At 35.7% G+C, this 21812-nt stretch overlaps 1 protein-coding gene and 1 long non-coding RNA gene across 2 annotated transcripts; one reads left to right on the forward strand and one right to left on the reverse strand.

Moving 5' to 3' along the window:
* Positions 1-347: 347 nt before the first annotated feature.
* LOC114182522 (TMV resistance protein N-like) lies at positions 348-4136 on the reverse strand. The gene is made up of 4 exons (XM_028069409.2): positions 3529-4136; positions 2197-3298; positions 1757-2029; positions 348-1679 (listed from the first exon to the last, which is right to left on the reverse strand). Exons 1-4 carry the CDS (start codon positions 4026-4028, stop codon positions 525-527), a joined length of 3030 nt encoding a protein of 1009 aa, XP_027925210.1. The 5' UTR covers positions 4029-4136; the 3' UTR covers positions 348-524.
* Positions 4137-9824: 5688 nt separating this feature from the next.
* LOC146887136 (uncharacterized) lies at positions 9825-19888 on the forward strand. The gene is made up of 3 exons (XR_014994408.1): positions 9825-10143; positions 11664-11924; positions 12823-19888. It is a non-coding gene; the product is annotated as an uncharacterized LOC146887136 (long non-coding RNA).
* The last annotated feature ends 1924 nt before the right edge of the window (positions 19889-21812 follow it).

Here is a 21812-nt window from a genome sequence, read left to right on the forward strand (position 1 = left end):
AGACAAGATGAAAGTCAAAGCAAATCATAATACAAGTGACCTGAGTAGACGAGTCAATTTTGAATCCGATGATCAATTCTACAACTATTATAGTAAGTATCATAAAATCATAATTTTACATTATTTTAAACTTAACTCAAAATCTAACTTATAAGGAAAAATTTGAATTCACTGAAATATAATATTATTCATATCTCTACATGATTTAAGATCTTGTGTGAACATATGAACTTATCAGACTAAACATGTAAATATCATTAATTCAAAAGTCGTAGAGTAACTCTAAACCAAATTAATATCTTAAACAGTGGTCTTAAAAGTATTAGGATCAATTTTGCAGGCACAAATTTCCACTCATGCTCGGATATGCCCCTTTCAAAATTAACTTGTGATCTCCGTAATTCAAAACTAACATAATTATAAACACAGAAAAATTTATTCAATCCATATTCACCCATACTCCTTCAAACATAATAATTATAAACATAGAAAAACTTATTTAATCCATATTCACCCATAATCCTTCATTCAGTCATTCCTCTAACGACATAGTACAAAGAACTAGGTAATGAAGGAGGTTCTATGTTACTTAACGGAAAAATTGACAAGCGATCTTCGAATTTGATATCCTCCTTATTATTTCCTTCCTCGTACACACCGATTAGGCTCCAACTTAGAATTCCTCTACCAATGCTCATTGTTGTGTTCACATATATACTATTTCTTCGCATTGGGAAGTCCAACTCAAATACAATCTCAACGTTATTCCACTCTTGCTCTGAAAACACCTCCTCTGCTTTGCCTTCTAGATCACACCAAAGTATTTGTTCCTCCCACTTAAACAAGAAATTGCACATAGCACTGAATTGCATAGTATCGTTAATGAATACTCTGAGCTTGTAAGTCTGAATCATGACACTTTTCATCGCTAGATAATATGAAGAACAACATAGCGCTATCTTAGGAAATTTCTTTCGAAACGAGAAATGCATTCTTGATACCGTGCATCTGCTAGACCAATTCGCTTCCCTTTCAAGCTTTTGGAATAACAAATTGAAATCAGAATGGAAAAGAGGATTAGGACTGCATACTTGGATGGCATTATTGGGACTTATGTATTGATAATACACATCAAGATATCGGTTAGAACCATCAATACGCATGGCCATTGGAGACACCTCTGAGCTCAACCTTTCTTCAAAAAAATTATATGCTTCATGCCCATAACCAATTAGCACTTTAACTTTCGGCATTATGCTTATACTACCCGGTAGCTGGCAAAGCCTTTTGCATCCCTTCAAGGACAATAGTTCCAGCCAAACAAAATTTCCAATTGAAAATGGCAATTTCTCTATGTCTGTGTGGTCTAAATATATTGTCCTTATTTTCTCCATCTTTCCCAATACTTCTGGGAAACTCTCAAGACTTACGCATCTCCGAAGATCCAAAGTTTCAAGACATGTCAACATGATGCAGGGTGCAAGAGTTTTCAGCTTGGCGCACCCTTTAGCACTCAACAACCGAAGCTTATCAAGAAACCCAATTGATTCATCAATGTTAACTAAATTAAAACATCTATCGAGACGCAGAGTTGTTAAGAGTGATGCCTCTCCTAGGCTCGGTAGATCGGTTAAGAATTTGCAATCTTCAAGGTTTATTACAGACAATGATTCCAACATCTGCAACATAAAAACCGAATGGGTCAATTGAGGTAGAAACTCATGTTGAGAACAAAAGCTTTGGAAGATAAACATGCCTTTTGTGGTTTGAACATCAGAAGGCAACTTTCTGGCATAAGGATTATCTCAAAACGTTTGGGATTGAAATCAGAAGGTAAAGATGGCGAAGGATAGCAACTCCAGTCTAACACTCTCAAGCTATTTGGAAGATGCTCGGGGCTTAGAGAAAAGGTTGCATCTTCAACTATCAAAATACTCAAGTTCTTCATTTTCTTGAAGGCTTTTCCATTCCATTGCACTTGTACGTTGTTGTACCCTTCAAGCTTTATGAATTCTATTTTATCAGATCCCTTTCACGCCAAAGAATAGTTCATCCACAAAAACATAAACTGTAATAAGCTATGCCATCCGTGGATAAATATATAAATATAATCTACCATGTATTCAACATAATCGGTAAATTCTTAAAGGGGTGAAAGGAGAAAAAATTGCAGAGATAATTATAACATGAACATACCGTATTTCCTTCCAAAACGTGAACAATGTCCTGGTTAAACCATAATCTACTGCGTCTGCCTGGCTCAAGTGTTGATTCTTGCCTTACAATCTCTCTACCTGTGTCTCGAATTAGGTCATGCATTCTCACAAAATCAGAAGAATTAATCTTTATGAGAGATCTGTCAGCTAACACTCTCAAACCATCTTCTGCATAAAAACCATGAGCTTTTAGCATTGGTGTGACATTGCCTAGTTCACAGTTATTGAAGAAACATGCAATGTCTAGGAAAATTCCCTTCTCATTTTCTTCCAAACCATCATAGCTTACTTTTAGTATTTCATGAATCTTCTGATGAGGAATACTTTCATATTTATCTAATGCAGAATGGCACTCATCTAAACTTTTTCCGAATAAATGGGATCCTATAACTTCCAGAGCCAAAGGAAGGCCACACGCATAAGAAACGGCACGGTTGGAAATACTCATGTATGGTGGACCAACTTTATCACTTCTGAAGGCATGCCAGTTAAACAATTCCAGAGCCTTTTCAACATGTAATGGTTTAACCTCATATAAGTTAACCACCCCATGAGCATCTAGCAAGTGCTTGTCTCTTGTGGTGATGATGATTCTACTTCCAGAGCCAAACCAATCATATCCCCCTGCAAGTGCCTTTAACTGCTCTAATTTGTCAACATTATCAAGAACTAGAAGGACCTTCTTCTGTTGAAGTCTCCTTTTTATTAACGGTATTCCTCTATTGACATCTCCCACTTTAATATCTTTTTCCTCGAGTATTTCAGAAAGTACTAATTCTTGAAGTTGGACAATACCGTATTTATCAATTGCCTTTTCTCTAATGTCAGGTAGAAAACACGAACCTTGAAAGTAAAAAAAAATAGTGTTATACACATCACGAGCAATCGTGGTTTTTCCTATACCCCCGATACCATAAATTCCTATCATGTTGATTTCAGATCCATCTTCAAGGAGAGATTTCACTCCCTTCCGTGCATACTCCAGTCCAATTGGGTTATCGGCAACATATAAAGGGATGTAATTTATCTCTCTAGAGATTGCTTCAACAATCTTTCTTATAAACTCATATTCTGGTTGAGACCTATCCATTATAAGAAAACGTGTGAACTAAAACTGAAGGATCATATTTGTGTTTAGTTCATTCATTTCACAACTAATAACATCAAGTTTTGCATCCATTTCTCAAATTTTATGGATCAAGATATACGTTTATTTTACTTTCTTTCCCTTTTAGTATTAATACGAAAATTATCAGCAAAAAGAGAGTCTATGACATATATACGCGTGTAATAAAAGGATAGTATGAAATACCGATGTTGGAAATGCCAGCCTGATAGATTAGCTGCTTCATGTAAAGCCTTCCTCCATTTTTGTACCTTCTCATTGTTAGCGTCATTGTGAAACCTAGCTTCGTGTTTTGACAATGCTTCTGCATAAGTTCCAGTCTGATGTCGAACTTCTGATGGATCCACTCCATAAAATATTGGATAAATTGATCGACCTTCTTCTTTCGCGCATTCAAGAATCCTTACAAGTTCATTTAAGCAATAGGTTGAAGATGCATAGTTTTTGGAAAAGACAATGATGGAAATCCTTGAATTTTGAATTGCGTGGAAAAGAGCAGGTGTAATTTCTTCCCCTTTTCTAAGACCTTCCTGGTCGATGAAAGTGTGAATGCCCTTCTCGCACAAGGAATGGTAGAGATTGTGAGTAAACTGAAAACGAGTGTCTTCACCTCTAAAACTTAGAAAGACATCATAAATCCATGTATGACTGGAGGAAGACAACGATAATGAGATTCTCCGTGCCATGATTTAAGAACTTCAAAAGTACTATGAAGGATTAATACAACTTATGTTTGCAGTAAAAAAGGTTGTGATGAGTGAGGAGCAATTAGCGAGTAGTTGTATTATATTTGAGTTTAAGATCTGGTAGGTGTATTCTGTCTTTTGCAATGGCAGAGGTGCTGCAAAAGATTCTCTAACTAGTACAGAAAAATGATGTATAAACGCGTGATAAGGTAAGTCATCTATTGACTTCATCGAAGGAACTAATTCATGATGACTTTTCTTGTTTTACACAATTGTTTTTAGTAATAAAAATTGTACCAGAGATACTGTGAAAGAAATCTGTATGACTATGCATATATAATTGTGAGACAAAGGGTTATTAAATTGAAATATTTAATGTACATCCGAAATTTTCATCCGTATCTCCAGCTACCTAGGAAGGGAAAAAATAAAAAGAAATTATAATATATATTTATAGAAGAAAGATAATAAGTAGAGTGTTATATCGTTGTTCTTATTAAATTATTAAAATGTAATGCAAACTCTAGAAGAATCTAGAAAATCCTAATATAAAAGGATTGAAATGTAATGAAAGTTCTAGAACAAAGTAGAAAATCCTAAAATAGGAAGAAAATATCAGGAACATTCTATATAGGCAAAAATCTAGAACATTCCACACAAGTTGTGGCTAGCTAGCACTTTCTAGAATACTCTATAGGTCTATAAATACCCATGTACTCAATCATTTGATGTATTACAAGAACTAAGACCACATCTAGCACACCACTCACTCCTACAATTACATACTCCTTCCAACTACAACTTCCACATTCTACTATCTCCACAATTTATCTATCCCATCAACTATTCCTTTCACAACCTCAAAATACTATCAGTGGTACCAGAGCTACGTTCGATCATCTACTGGACGTAGATAAATTTTTCAACTACTTCAAAAAAAAAACTAGAACTCCATTCTATACTACTCCCAAAATATTTTCTCAACCCATGGCAACTACCAATCAAACATCATCAATTCCAGTGCCTATTTTCACAGGACAAAATTATGAATTTTGAAATGTCAAAATGAAGACATTCTTTCGCTCCCAAGACTTATGGGACATTATAGAAGAGGGATTCACTATTCTAGAAGACACTTCCACTCTTACTGTAGCTCAGAAGAAGGAGTTGAAGGAAAACAAACAGAAGGATTCAAGGGCTTTATTTTATCTTCAACAAGCAGTTGATGACACAATCTTTCCGAGAATAATATGTGCCACAAGTGCAAAGCAAGCTTGGAACACAATACAAGAAGAGTTTCAAGGAAGTGATGAGGTACACAATGTTAAACTTCATTCTCTAAGACGAGAGTTTGAATTAATAAGAATGAAAGAATCTGAGACCATTAAAGACTACTATTATAGAATAAAGGAAATAGTTAGCCAAATGAGAGCCTATGGGGAAACTATTCTTGACAAAAAAATCGTTGAGAAAATTTAAATTTCTATTCGCCAAAAATATGATGCAATCGCAACCACGATTGAACAAACAAAAGATTTGGCCACAATATCAGTAACACAACTAATGGGCTCTCTTGAAGCTTATGAACAAAGATTGAAAAGGCATGAAGAAGACTCGGTCAAAAATGCCTTTCAATCAAAACTAAAATTACGGTCTTAGAATAAAGAATATAAAGGAAATAAAGAAAATTCTAGAAGTTTCCCTATGACCCGTCAAGGAAAATATCCCCCATGTAGGCATATGTAAAAAGACAAGTCACATGGAAAAAGATTGTTGGCATCATGTAAAACCTCAATGTCAGTACTGCAAGAAATTTGGCCACGTAGAGAAGTATTGTCGTAATAAAAATAAGCATCAAGCAAACTTTTCTGAAGAACATAACAAAGAGCAACGCTTATTTTATGCCAATCAAGAATCTCCTAGCGGAGGAGAAAGTTGGTACTTGGATAGTGGATGCAGCAATCACATGGCCAAAGATCAAAGCATCTTCAAAGACATTGATAAATCTGTGAATGTCAAAGTTCGACTAGGAAACGGTGCCATAGTGGAGTCTCAAGGCAAAGGAACTATCATGGTGGAGACAAAGAAAGGTAGGAAATTCATCAAGGATGTTTTACTGGTTCCCAATCTTAAAGAGAATCTTTTAAGTATTGGCCAAATGATGGAGAATGGATATTCTCTTCACTTTGAGAAAGATACATGCAAAATTTATGACAGTAGAAAGATAGAAATTGACCAAGTAAAAATGGAGAAGAGAAATAGAATTTTTCCCATATGCTTCAAACCTAGAACTAATATTTCCATGAAGGCAGAAGTTGATTACTCATGGCTTTGGCATAGGAGATTTGGCCACTTCAACACACATGCCTTAAAGCTTCTATATCAAAAAAACATGATGAGAGATCTTCCATGCTTGAAGGAGAAAAATGAATCATGCGAAGGATGTCTCCTTGGTAAACAACATCGATTACCATTCTCGACGGACAAAGCATGGAGAGCAAAAGACTTACTAGAATTGATCCATACTGATGTTTGTAGACCAATGAGGACGCATTCACATCACAACAATAGGTATTTCATCCTATTCATTGATGACTTCTCTAGAATGACATGGGTCTATTTCTTAAAGGCAAAGTCAGAAGTCTTTGAAATATTCAAGAAATTCAAGGTCCTTGTTGAGAAGCAAAGTGGAAAACAGATATAAGTACTAAGAAGTGATAGTGGAAAGGAATACACATCTCACGAGTTTGACAAATTCTGTGAAGATGAAGGCATAGAGAGACAACTCACAGTCACATATACTCCACAACAAAATGGTGTGTCGGAAAGAAAAAATCGCACAGTCATGAAAATGGCAAGATCAATGCTTAAAGAGAAAGGTATGCCTAACACTTTTTGGGCTGAAGTAGTCTACACTACGTTTACATTTTAAACAGATGTCCAACTAAGGCAGTCCAAGACAAGACTCCTATTGAAGCTTGGAGTGGTAGAAAGCCATCAGCCAAACACCTACGAGTATTTGGATCTATCTACTACATACATGTTCCTGATCAAAGCAGGCACAAGATTGAAGACAAGACTATACGAGGAATATTCTTGGGATATAGCACACAATCAAAAGGCTATCGAGTTTACAACCTACAAACAAAAAAGCTCGTCATTAGTCGAGATGTTGAAATTGATGAAAATGCTTCTTGAAATTGGGAAGAAGAAAAAGTCGTTAAAAGCAACACTTTAGTCTTAGTGCAACAATATCAAGAAGAAATTCAAGAAGAGGCAGAAGCTTCAGGTATGCCTTCTCCACCTCCATTAGAAGATTCTTCACCAGAGTCCACTCCAAGACGAGTAAGATCTTTGGTAGACATATACGAAACCTACAATATGGCCATGATTGAGCCTAATTGCTATGAGGAAGCATCAAAGCAAGAAGTATGGGTCAAGGCTATGGAAGAAGAAGTTAAAATGATTTAGAAGAATAACACTTGGGAGCTTGTAAACTGTCCTTAAGGAAAAGACATCATTGGAGTGAATAGGTATATAAAACAAAGCTCAATCCTGATGGAACTATACAAAAGCACAAGGCCAGATTGGTCGCAAAAGGCTACTCACAACAACCAGGAATCGACTACAATGAGACATTTGCTCCAGTCGCATGACTAGATACAATAAGAGCTCTAATAGCCCTTGCAACACAAAAAGGATGGAACCTTTATCAACTAGATGCCAAATCATCCTTTCTAAATGGAGTGCTCGAAGAAGAGATTTATGTTGAACAACCTCAAGGCTTCATCAATAAAGGCAATGAAGGCAAAGTACTAAGACTGAAAAAAGCCTTATACGGCCTGAAGCAAGCTCCTCGAGCATGGTATAGCAAGATTGATCAATACTTCATCGATCAAGGATTCATGAGGAGCAAAAGTGAGCCAACACTATATATTAAATCACAAGGTTAGTATCATCTCATTGTCTTCTTATATGTCGATGATCTTATCTATACGGGAAACAATTTGGAGATGATGAAAGAATTTAAAGAAGACATGATGAAGACATTTGAGATGACTGACCTTGGGTTAATGAACTATTTCCTCGGTATAAAGGTGAAACAACAAGAAGACGACATATTTTTCTCTCAAAAGAAATATATTGAAGCCCTATTGAAGAAGTTCAAGATGTATGATTGTAAACCTGTCACTACTCTATTGGTGGTAAACGAGAAGCTACAAAAAGATGATGGAGCACATGAAGCAAATGCATCACGCTATAGGAGTTTGATTGGAAGTCTCTTATATCTCATAGCCACAAGACCAGATATTATGTATGCTACAAGTCTTCTATCAAGATTCGTGCAAAAGCGAGTTCAGATTAATTATGGAGTAGGGAAAAGAATTTTAAGATATCTACAAGGTACAAAGGAATTTGGAATATGGTACAAAACCATGACTAACTCAAGGATCATTGGCTACACCGATAGTGATTGGGCAGGATCAATAGATGACATGAAGAGTACCTCAAGCTATGCTTTCTCGCTTGGATCGGGAATATTCTCTTGGGCATCAAAGAAGCAAGCAACCGTGGCACAATCAACAACTGGAGCAGAATACGTGGTTGTTGCTGAAGCAACAAGTCAGGCTATATGGCTTCGAAAGATATTCAAAGATATGGGAGAAAAACAAAGTGGACCTACTATAATCAATTGTGACAATAAATTAGCTATCGCAATGACGAAGAACCTAGTACATCACAGTAGAACAAAACACATAACAGTTAAATATCATTTCATTAGAGAAGTAGAGACAAATATGGAGATCCAATTCGAGTATTGCATGACAGAAGATCAAATTGCAGATATTTTCACAAAGGCCTTACCAAGACCAAGATTTGAACTACTATGAGCTATGCTTGGAGTTACCGAATTTGCATCAAGGAGGAGTACTAAAGTGTAATGCAAATTCTAGAAGAATCTAGAAAATCCTAAGATAAAAGGATTGAAATGTAATGAAAGTTCTAGAACAAAGTAGAAAAGCCTAAGATAGGAAGAAAATATCAAGAACATTCTATATATGCAAAAATCTAGAACATTCCACACAAGTTGTGGCTAGCACTTTCTAGAATATTGTATAGGTCTATAAATACTCATGTACTCAATCATTTGATGTATGACAAGAACTAAGACCACATCTAACACACCACTCACTCCTCCAACTACAACTTCCACATTTTACTATCTCCACAATTTTTCTATCCCATCAACTATTCCTTTCACAACCTCAAAATACTATCATAAACTATCAAATATTTTGCAATAGTAGAGATACTGGAAACAATTCTCTGACTATATTACAGAAAAGTCATCTATAATGTGAATGGATAGCTACTCGGATTCATTGGCTTCACTAAGGAACTAATTCATGATGACTTTTCGTTGTACACAATAGATTTTGCTTGTTTAGTAAATAAAAGAAATTGCACGAGTTACTGTCAAAGAAATTTGTATTACTGTGCATATATATAAAATAGTGAGAATATTTCTACGGGTTTTTAAATGTTTGATGTACATCAAAAAATTTCATCAATATGTCAACTACCTTATTAATATCTCACTATCTGAATACATTGTATTTTGTTTTTACAATCTTATAGTGGTCTCAGAGTATCTTTCATTTTGTTATGCTTTTTCTCTTTCCTCCTTTGTTATATATAATGGACACTTGTAATCATGAATAAGATGAGACAAATATTATTTCTTCTATCTTTGTTTATCTTTTTGCTTTGCATTCTCAACATGGTATCAAAAGCGTGACACATCCTATTATGGCTAAGGGTCCTGAGCCTCCTTCTTTCATGGCTACGATACCCCTTATCATCTTCACATACTTTATATCCAAGAAATTATCAGCAAGTGGAGCCTGTCATCAAATCCCACTATCTCCATTGTTTCCTCGTCAATCCTTAAATACCTTCTCAGTTTCTCTTCCTCCCTGATTATGAAACAGGTACTGAGAATCCCGACTACACCACCTGGGAGGCCCAAGATCAATTGTTTCTTTCATGGTTGCAATCGTCTCTTTTTGCCTCGTTCCTCATCCACATTATTGGTTGTAAGCACTCTTTCCAGGTTTGTAAAAAGATTCATACGCACTTTACTTCCCAAACAAAAGTTAGGGCTCGTGAACTCTGCACTAAGCTACAGACTATTAAGAGAGGGGATCTTTCGATTAATGACTTATGTTAGGAATTAAAGCCCTTCTTGATTTTCCTGCTTCAATTGGTGAACCAATTTATGACAATGAACACCTTGATGTTCTGATTGAATGCATTCCGACTGAGTATGACTCATTTCTTTCGCTCATTCATAACAAGTCTGAACTCTTCTTGATGAATGAAATTTCCTCCCATGGTGATACTATTTCTCTTAATCTCGCTCATGCAAAATATCAAACTGTTGTTCACCTCACTCACATGTAGTTTGAGTCCTCGCAAAACTTTTCACCGGTTTCTTCTCCCCGAGGTCGTTATTTTTCATGTGGTCAACCCTTAGAATAATTTATTAAAATTAAAATACGAAAATTAGAAGTTAATTGTCTTTAATAGGCATTAACCTCAAGATTTCCTCTCCATCCACTTCCTGTGTAATTGCTACTCCTCTATGCGCACATGCAAAAGAAAACAAAGAATTAAAACATTACACTAATAACATACACATGATTCAAACCTAAGACCTCTTAACAAAATCCAACATGCTTAACCACTTGAGCTACCATTGTTCTTTTTATTATGAATTGACAATTTTATTTTCTTATATATATCTCCGATCCACAATTATGATAGTTAAATTTTTATTCTTTATTTAATTTTTTCGGGTCCGTAGTTGCTTAACATCAACGATAAATTCTTGACATGAAAAATCAATTCCTTCATGAAAGCATCGATGTAAGAGGCCGAACAAAAAAAAAATACAATCAAATGATTGAATTAGCTCTATGTGTATTATTTATGTAACATGGGATTTGTTTTGTAAAAGATAAGAAGTTGCTATAACCAATTACAGAGAAGAAAAACAGAACAAGAACCCTCTCACTTTTCCTAACCATTATGGCCCTATACTTACTTGAGGCCCACACGAAATCCTGTAAACGTGAATTCCTTATTCTCTTTTTGTTGGTCCTATGTTCCCCCTTAGGTTTGTTAGTTGCCGGTCCCACTTTCTCAACAAACTTTATTTGCTAGAGTAATAAAAACCCCAAAAGGTGTGTGATTAAGTGATTTATTTATTGATTTGGTCACATTCATTCACCCTTTTCCTTTTCAACTCTTTATCATGACTTTGGACGTGCATATTAGTGATTTATGCAAGTTAAGGTGATTGTGCTCATAGCCAACAATTTTTTTCTTCTCAACAAAGAGGTTAATGCACCAATTTACAACCCCAAAAAAGATCTCAAAAACATTAAAAAGATAGTTGAAAGAGATAATGCATTTGAAGAACTTAAAGAACGACACTCACTTGGGAGGGTTCGTGTTTTTTGGTTAATCTCCCTTCTCTTTTTATGATAAAAAAATCATTGTCATGGGTTATACGCATAGATCTATTATTTATTTTTTTATCTAAGGAAACGATTCTTACTTCTTTCTCAGGAGAAAGAAGTCTAGAGGTTGGGGAATGGTTCTTGTCGACAGAGGTGTTGTCTGCATTGAATGAGTATGGTGCAGATCCAGGTGGGAATGAAGAGAGTGGTGATGCCTTTTGAAAGCAGTGGAAGATGCTTTTGGGTTGCAGAAGGGTTATGAGATGGTTGCAGGGGTGAATGACCTTGGAGGGGTTGTCATTGATTGAAAGGTGGAAACTACAAAATCACCAAACCCATTACATTCCCTTCAAGTAGTGCCAATATTCTGGTTAGTATCTATCCATCTATTCTCTTCTCCTTTGTTTCTCTGCCTCAAATCTATTTTTTTTTTCTTTGTATGTTTGAGTGGAATGATGATGTTTATTTTTCATGGAAGATATTACTTTCTTTTCATATTTTTAGAATGTTGAAGCAATTGGTCAAATTATATTTTTAAATATACTTTTCATTAGTATATATACTACTATTTTAGTTGATTTTAAAAGTAATCTTAGTCTTTTGAAATATGATGTTTACTATTATATTTAAAAATAAAATTGTCCTTCTAATACATGGTGCATGCATTGTTTGAGGTGCTGCATCGACTTTTAGACTAATGTTTAGCAATTATAGCATGTTTACATCTTATAAGTGATTTTTCCTTCACTGTTTAATGTTCTATGTTGTGAGCATTGCACCATTGTATATAATGTGATATTTTTATGACTTATAATACAGAGTGTATGCAGCTTAATTTGATATCCAAATTGAATATATGATTTAATGCATTTATTTTTTGTACGTGTGAGGTCACGATTTCTAAAACATATATAGTTTATGCATTCAGAATATGGCATGCAATTTTCGTATGTACCTAACCCAATTTTAAGATGGATTTGATTGTAGAGGCACAATTGCAGGGCATTTTTAATATGAAGAACTTATCTGAACGTAGACCAAGCCTTTCCTTTATATGTCTGTTGTGTTGAATGATTCAATATAAAGAATGAAAGTAATAGCTTCTTAAAGGTTAATTTTAAACCATAGCTTTTTAAAGATAGTTACAATTGAAATATGAAAGTTTTCATTTTAGTGTACTTGTGCCTATGAACTAGACCAATATGTATAACTTTGAATTGTTTGTTTTCCATTTCAAAAATTTCACTGGATTTCAAATATTCTTTTAGGTCATTGCTGAAAATATGTCTACCGTGTAATGATGGATTGTCAGAAGCTCTCCATTGATGCTTGCATGCATACTGCACAAAATGAAAGAAACTCTCCATTGAGGGTAGTCGTGCAAGTTTGATTCTCTAATCAGATAAAGATAAGTAATGCACTATCCAAGAATTCTCTGAAAGAAGGTGTTGAGTCAGCTGTAAGACCCGGGAAAATTAAATAGTTATTTAATTAATTATTTAATTAGGACGGGTGATGAGAACATTTAAAGCAATAAATATGAGAAGCTATGACATGGAAAAGTACTAGCTCATGTAATTGAGAGTATTTTATTGTGTGTGAGGACTTGGGTTCGAGTCCTATGTGTGCGCAATTTGGATGTTATTTAAATTATGCGTTTTTGTGTACTATATATTGAATGCATGGTGTGATGATAAATTCCTAAAATTTGTAGGAGTTATCATGAAATTTGGATTGGTTGAATGGTTTGGCCTTGGCTTGGTATGTGCATGAGTGTGGGTTCAAACCTTGTTGAGAACTAAATAGTTTCCATTTTGCTAAATTTCTTTTGAGCATTTCTTTTGAGCATGAATATGAAAGGATTGGGAAACCTAGCAGATACTGGACAGGCAATGTGGGGGGGCTGAAAATTAATGGGTGATAACCATTGAAATGGCCTTAACCATATTTTTATTTAATAAAATTCGTTTTAGTAAAATAGAGAATAATTAGGACACATTAAGCTTGGGAGAGAAGAGAGAAGGAGAGGAAAAATCAGTCTGTGAAAGGTGCAAACAATTCTGAGAGTGAGAAGGGACAATTCTGGTGCGTGAAGGGGGCCAGCGAGAGAAGAATTAGAGTGGTTCTTTTAGCAAAGGGAAAAGGTGTGCAAAGAGAGTGGGAATCTCAATTTGGAGCGCGAATTTCTGGTAAGGGGAGTTGTTTTCGCGTGCCTTTTATTACATTCATCATAATATACCTTGTAGGATCATAAGAGTATGGATTTTGCCTTGAATGTATCGTTTTGTTGCGTTTTCTGGGTTCTGCCCAGAAATCGCCTGGTGGGCTTGCATGTGCCGCCAGGCGGTTCATCAATTTATGTGTGGTTGTGGCTACTGCTAACTTAAACCGCCTGGCAGGGATGAATATCCGCCAGGCGGCGTGACAGTGCTTGTAGTGCTTGACTGATTTTGATGTTGTTGGGGTGAAAGTCATTGCAATTTCTGAAATTCAAACGTGCTGACTTTATTGCGTGTGATGTTAATCTGAAAACTGATTAGAATTGCAAGATAGTGGAATTTAGACCCAATCGGGATGGGTCGCTCATGATGGTACGTATGAGGGTAGAGGTTAAGAACATGTATGAATTGATTTGCAAACTGAAGTGGAGCCATAGTATGTGTATTGTTGTATTTGAGTGCCGTAGACATAGGTTTGGACCTTGGTGATGGCGAAAAAGATCGCAGATAGAGAGAGACCTAGTCTTGGACTGGTTCTGGTGCACCGCCCGGCGGTGATAAGCCTACCGCCCGGCGGTGATAAGCCTACCGCCAGGCGGTGACAAGGCACATGGGCTGTCTATAATTCTTGACATTGTAAAATGAAGAGTGGGTTTTAGTTATGTGAGTAATACTGGAAAATCATGGACGAAATAGTAGGAACGATATATTGGTATTAATGTGTGTAGTGAATTGGAACAAAGGTGGAGGTGAATGTAGCATGATAGAATTGAGAGAACATGCGTTGCAAGTAGGGAGTATAACTATTATGAATCAGCTGCAGGGTTGAAATACATCGGCTTATTGATGGAATAAAGAGTAGACAGGGGCTAGCGCGTTATCATGAGATACGGGGTAAGATAGAGATTATCAAATATGAATTTTAGGCCAAAGGAATAGAAGTAGTAAATTTTGGGGTAACGTAGCTTGGGTTGGTATGGTGTTGTGAGGTACTGTATAATGACCTCAGTTTGAGATAAATTGGATCATTTGTTAATGATGGAGTAACTTGTTAAATTATAAATTTTATAGAGTGATTGAGAGGGAAGATTCAAAGGTAATGGGTTTACTACGAAAGTGCCAACAAGGCGAAAATGTTGATTAACTTGATTGAGGCATGATTGCGTAGTTTTGCATTGAGTCATGATGATTGAGAAAAGTGAGGCTTGTGATAGTGTGCTGGTCTGGAATCAATTAGGGAGTATGCCAAATCAGTTGCAGACTGCTTCTGGTATGGCGCCTGGCGGTCCACTACAGACCGCCAAGCGATAGCCTTTGTGTGAGAGAGCGCTGTACAGACGGGCGCCTGGCGGCAAGACGTGCTCCGCTAGGCGGTAGCGGTAAAACAGTGACGCTGGGAGGTCTCTGGCGCCTGGCGGTGAGTGGATACTGCCAGGCGGTCTGGAGCAATTTCGCCTGGCGGCACGTGGGCAGAGCCAGGCGAAAATACTGTTGTTCTTTGCTTTCTGGGTGTGTTGTTTTAATTAACAATGATGCTTTGCTTGGATCGGGAGATGCTGTACCATGAGCGGGTAGGTTCATGGATGGTGGATGACATGTGATGATATGAGCGGGGAGGTTCATATCCAGTTACTCTCACGTGGGGATACGAGCGAGGTAGGTTCGTATGTTCCTTGCTCACGTTGAGAGATGCCACGTGCGGAGAGGTACGGGACTGGTGAATCACATGTGTTGGACTACGGGCGGGCAGGTCCGTAGAGTAGGACTACGAGCGGGGAGGTTCGTAGAGGCAGGACCACGAGCGGGCAGGTTCGTGTGAGCATCATGTTCCCGAGTCCAAGGCTAACCAATTATATGATTTGAAGACTGATAAGTCTTGGGGTTAAGGTCTTGGCCAAGAAATATATATAAAGAATAAAATGGGTATACGCTTTATCTTGTGTTTTATATGCTTGTTATTTTATTTTCTCAGCTCACCCTTTCTGTTTGTGTGTGGCGAGGATCGTGTAATTCGTTACACGGGAGCAGATGTTGATACAGGTGATGTTGAGGATGTTCAGATGGCGGAGTGAGGGCTAGTATGGGATTAGAGCTAGGGTTTTGCTCATTTGTATTTTATGTTTTAAATACTAATCTTGGAAACTTGTAACCTTTTATGGATTTAGTTATGAGTTTTGGCGCGCTATTTTGATAAATTGAAATTTTACCGCATTGGGATTTTTATCGAGATGACTATTAATGTAATTATTTCTTTTAATATTTATTTTTAAGTAATATTCCCTAGGGATGTTACACCAGCCAATGATTCCAAACCAGAAAACACTTTTAGAAGGGACACCACAATCATTCCAAGAAGAGTACTAGATCATCGTTTGAGGTGGTTTTTCACCATGGAGGTAAATTCATAAGTGATGGGAAGTTGCGATACGAATATGGGGAAAGTACTAGATTATCATTTGACCTAGACATGTGGAGCTACTTTGTTGTTTTAAGGGTGATAAAAGGGATCAGGTATGTTGGAGAAAATAAATTATGGTTCTTAGTTGGAGGTTCTTCGGTATTGGATGACAGACTGCAGCTTCTGTGTGATGATAGTGGTGCATTGCATATGGTTAATATCGCAAGACTGAATGCTGAAGTTCATTTATTTGTGGAACACTCATTATCTAAACCCTAAGTCATTGAAATGTTGGAGTATTATCCGGATGAACCTGACACACAGAAGGAGGGTGAACCTCAAGTTGAGAATCAGAGTGTTCCTGTTGTAGTAGATGATATTGGATGTGAAGGTGAATGTGATGTTGAGATAAGGGAAGTGGGAACTGAGGTTGATATTGGTGGTGTTTTAAGTGATAGTTTGTAGTGTGAAGCTGAAGGTGAGGGTGAGATCAGGGATGATGGAGTTCAGTGTGAAGTTGAAGGTGATGGTGAGATGAGGGAGGATGGAGTTCAGTGTGAAGTTGAAGGTGATGGTGAATTAAGGGATGTTGAAGTGAACTGTGAAGTTGAAGCTGAGGGTGACATGAGGGAGGATGGAGTTCAGTGTGAAGTTGAACCTGAGGGTGAATTAAGGGATGTTGAAGTGAACTGTGAAGGTGAAGCTGTGGGTGAACTAAGGGATGTTGAAGTTACTTGTGAAGTTGAGGAAGATGTGGGATAGAAGAAGATGGTGATGTTCACACTTGGACTAAGTCTGGACCAGATGATAACATGGATGAGAGTATTGACAACCTACTAGATGTTAGTGTTGATTGTGATATTGATGATGAACTACGTAATAAGGAGTGGTATGGTAATGTAGAAGTTGAGGTTGAATCTGGTTCACATGGACAATCAACTGTCTCTGAGCCACAAGTGAACCAAAGCTATGACACTGGCGTGGAAGATGATGTTTTATTTATGATATTGTCAGGGGCTGCTACATGCCATACAAGAACTTCTGCTTGTAGTTGATCAACGTTTTTGTGTAAGGCACTTGTATGCCAATTTCAGAAAGAAATTTCCGGCCAAAAGTTTATGACGTCTTAAGTGGAGAGCAATTGCAGCCACACACCCACATGCACGGGAAAGGGAGATGAGGAATATAAAAGATGTGAATGAAGATGCATTTAAGCATCTGATTGCAATCCCACCCAAGTAATACAATTTCCATTGCACTGTTTTCAATGGTCAGTGATTTTATTTCCAACCACATGGGATTGTATACTATCATAATTTAAATATTTATGTTGTACTTAGATATTGGTCCAGATCAAGATTTACCACAAAGGCTCAATCTGATACCTTGGTAAACAATATGTCTGAAGCCTTCAATAGTGTATTGCTGCATATAAGGACTAAGCCTGTGATAAGCATGTTAGAGGATATTCGGGTATACCTGATGATAAGGTGGGCAAAAAACAGAAAGAAGATACAATCAATATCAGGATCTATTTGTCCTAGAATTATGAGCAGATTTGAAAAGGAGTCAGAATTAACAAAGTATTGGATTCCTAGGTAAGGATTGAATTTTGTTTAATTTGAAAAAATGAAAGTTGTTTAATTATTGGTGTTCTATATGTCATTGCAGCTGGTCAGCAGAGAAATTATTTGAAGTTAGGCATTTCTCGCAATTAGGGGAGAGGTTTGTTGTCAATATAGACGAACAATCGTGCACATGCAGGAAATGAGGTATAAGTGGTATTCCTTACTGCCATTCACTGTCTGCAATGAAGTTTCTAAACCTCAATGGAGAAGACTTCATCCTAGTAGTCTTTAGGAAGTCCACTTATAAAGAGATATACATTTCCATAATATTTCCATCAATGGTAAGAGTTTATGGGAGACAACTCCATACCCTGATGTCTTACCCCCCTCGAAGAGAATTTTACCAGGTAGACCGAAGAAAAAAAGAAGATTAGAGCAATGGGAGATCAGAAGAGATGAAACAAGACTGAGAAAAAGGTGGTTTACGTAAAACATGTCATATCTGTAAGCAAATTGGGCACAATAGAAGGGCTTGTCCGAAAGCAATTGAAATTCATATGGCTCAATTCGATTGGTTTGGGCCTTATAGTGTCCTAGATGTTCATCTTGATCTATGCTTGATTTTAGATCATAATCAAGCTTCAAATCAAATTCATTTGTCCATTGAACATCATCCACTTTCAATGTGCTTTTTGCTTCAGTTTTCAACTTTATTTTCCAATGCACACCTTCTGTTTGAGAAGTGTCACGAGTGACTCAGTGCATGAATATTTAATTTGATTATTGCTTCGAAAATCTTATTCATAGACAAAAATTCTCCAACAAGAATCATTCAATTATGTTGAGAATTGAATTCTAGACAAATTTTTGAAGTAGAAGCAACTTTCTGTGTTTTTCAATGCAAATCTACTGCTGTTTTCACTTGTGTCCTGATGCACACTTTTCTTATTTGATTTAACTGGAACGATTCATAGCACCGAATCACCTTCTAATTTTTGTCTAATTTTCTTAACATCTGGACGAAAAATTAGCAAGAAGAATCATTCAAAATTTGTCCAGTACAAAAAAATATGATAAATCTTCAAAGTTAAGAAATCTGTCAGTGTTTTTTGGTGCTGTGTTTTCGGGAAAATCACTGTTTAGTGCGTTTTTGGTGTGTTTTGCTTCAAAATTTTAGTGCTCTTGCTTTATAAATTTTCTTGTTTATGTGTGTATTCAATATTGCCATCATTTGCTTTCAATTGGAGTGGATTAGTTCCCTCAAATTGGCACAAATGTAATGAATACCATAAGCATCTTATGAGTACTGCAGTTTCTGTTTTCATTTTTTAATCCATTATAGTTCCATTCTAGGATTCCTTTTGATGTGCTTTCCTTTCTTTTAAGTCTTAATTTCTTGATTGTCCTTTTTGGCTATTCAATTCAGTCTTGTTTCATGAATTCCACTTTGATTTAACATTCCTAATTGGCTTTTCTTGCTTTAGTTGTTGATTCCTTCCAATTATAATGCTCTCAATTTTTGTGGTTTGATTTGGTGATGCAATGCTTTCTACTTATTGATAGATAGTGGTAGCATCTTAGAACAACTCCCGGAACTAGACCAGCATTCGACCACTATGTCGTCAGCCTCACACCTTGCCAAAATCACCATGGCAGCAACCTCACACCATAGTCGCGCCGGAAGACGAAGCAATGCAGGTCAGAAGCATGGCAGCCACATTAACGCACAACAACCACAAACCAGCAACGCTTCCACGCACCTGTAGTGTACGAACCTACAATGCCACCACAAGGAACAAAAACGCGCACAACAGACCACTCTGGAATCACGCAACTACACCGTTAAGCCACCATCGTCGAAAAACGCGAAGCATCGCCACCACAAGATTTGGGAACAAATTGCAAAACAATCATCGTGAGCCATTCAAGTCACCAAGCTACACACCTCAGCACGCAAAAAATGCACCTGTTATGTTAACTATAGAAAGGTGGTTGTATAACTATTAAAAACACTTTTAAAAAAGCTTTTTGTAATTATTCAACTAGATGCAAGTATAGCTCTTAGCAGGAAATAGCCAATAAATAATATACATGTAGAAATACAATTTGATCGCTCTTTATAACTTAGTTGTCTTACTTGCACTTAAGGTTTCCCGGTACTTTTTCACATGCATGTCATGTAGTATTGATAATATATTAGAACACTATAACCCAAAAAAGTTTATAATGTCTGTTATTTTAGGATGTTGACATTTGTTGAAGGTTTAATGTCACAGTGGGAGACGTTAAATGATGTTTGTTTTCTCTTAACAGACATTAATTTATGTTTGTTACATTTATAACAGACATTAATTGATGTTTGTGGTAAAAACGTCATTTTATGGTTTTTTTTAAGAAAAAATCGTCAATATTTTCCTACATTGAAATCATGAAAAATCAATATACAGTATAATAATAGAACATTTAAATTTCTAGATTTTTGTAGGTACTATGAGCATCTCAAATAATTTTGTAGAGTAAAGAAAAATAAATGAAAAATACTAATATATATATATATATATATATATATATTAAACGATGAATTGTTTAGAATTTCAGAATCCCAAATCCTGAAAACTCTAAAGCTGTGAGCAATATCTCATATATGAACATTATGCAAAACCCTAAAACAAGAGAGAATATGAGAAAACACCAACTTTAAGGACACTGCCGCTAGATAACCTCGGAGCCTTGACAACACACCTCAGAACGCATTTAAGAACGTTACACAAAAAATCAATCGGTGAGAATAAGAAAAAAATGTTATAAATGGCATCAAAATAACATTAATGCGAGTGAAAATGAAACAAAAACCACCTTGGACTTCGTTGTCGTCGTTGTCACTGTTGTTTGGTGACCTCAGTTGAAGCTCACATGAATAGAAGAGTTAAAAGAAAATGAGGCTTGCACTATTTATTCTACTTTTTAAAAACATTTTAACATCAAACTCAACAAATTACAAACGTTAAATTATAATTTGACATCAGAACTAGGATGGACCGACGTCTTTGAAATTGACATCAATGATAGGTGGATCGACATCAAATTTAATAAATTATTTATAAAAATGTCACCAGATATTATTTTTTATGTTGATGTTAAAAATCCTTTTTGCACTCGTGGAACCTCATTTCTTTTTGCAAGGATTTGTTTTTCTTATACAGGTGGCTTAAGAAGAATTTAAATTATTCATGTTTAATAGTCATCACTAATTAGAGCTTTTTGAGATGATGATGATTTTCTGTTAACATTTCTTACTTGTAGTTTGATAAGGTGGTTGAAACGGACTCATTTATATATGTATCATGGACAATACAAAATAGCTTTCTACATTGTAAGTGAGAATCTGTTCCCATTATCTACTACCTTCATTTCTTTTATTTTTTTCAAATCTAAGTGAAAGTCTCTTTCCGCTATTGTTATTTTACTTTCTATTTTCTCTTTTTGTTATCATATAACTTTTTTTGGTTTTTTAGTTTTAGTATTAGTGTTATTTGTTATGATTTTTAAATTAATTAAAAATAAACTAAAAAGGTGATATACGTATCAAAATGAAGAATATATATATATATATATATATATATATATATATATATTCAAATGTAAAAAAATCATATTATTTTTTCTTTTTTAGATAAATTATCTATAATGTATACCATATATAATGAATTCCTTAATTTAGTGTAAACAAATTGTTTGTCTACCGCGATATTTTTAAATTACAATATAAAATTTACTAAAGCATACCAAATAAAAAAAATATTAAACTACAATAGAAAAGAAAAGGATAACTAACTGTTAATAGCAAGAAAGTTCTTGAAGAAAAACTAAACTACTTACATTTTAGGAATAAACACAATTAAACTATTTAATTGTTTACTCCAACATAACTTCAATACCATATACAACAAATAATATATTTAATTATTTTACTACTATACAACAAACGAAATCATACCGTATCTACCGACAATCGTGTATGTGTGGCTAATAACATATAATAAGATTTTCTTGTTTGTTGTGATTTTTTATTA

The sequence above is a fragment of the Vigna unguiculata genome, chromosome 4 (assembly GCF_037176805.1).
Source record: "Vigna unguiculata cultivar grain cowpea cultivar isolate G323 ecotype 2 chromosome 4, ASM3717680v1, whole genome shotgun sequence".
Taxonomy (NCBI): domain Eukaryota; kingdom Viridiplantae; phylum Streptophyta; class Magnoliopsida; order Fabales; family Fabaceae; genus Vigna; species Vigna unguiculata.

Bases quoted from the DNA above. Each gene is read 5' to 3' on its own strand.
- LOC114182522 (XM_028069409.2), bottom strand. From the start codon at position 4,028: ATGGCACGGAGAATCTCATTATCGTTGTCTTCCTCCAGTCATACATGG. The intron at 2,030-2,196 runs GTATGTTCATGT...TTGGCGTGAAAG, and splicing joins ACGTTTTGGAAGGAAATACG to GGATCTGATAAAATAGAATT. The intron at 1,680-1,756 runs GCATGTTTATCT...TTTATGTTGCAG, and splicing joins TGATGTTCAAACCACAAAAG to ATGTTGGAATCATTGTCTGT.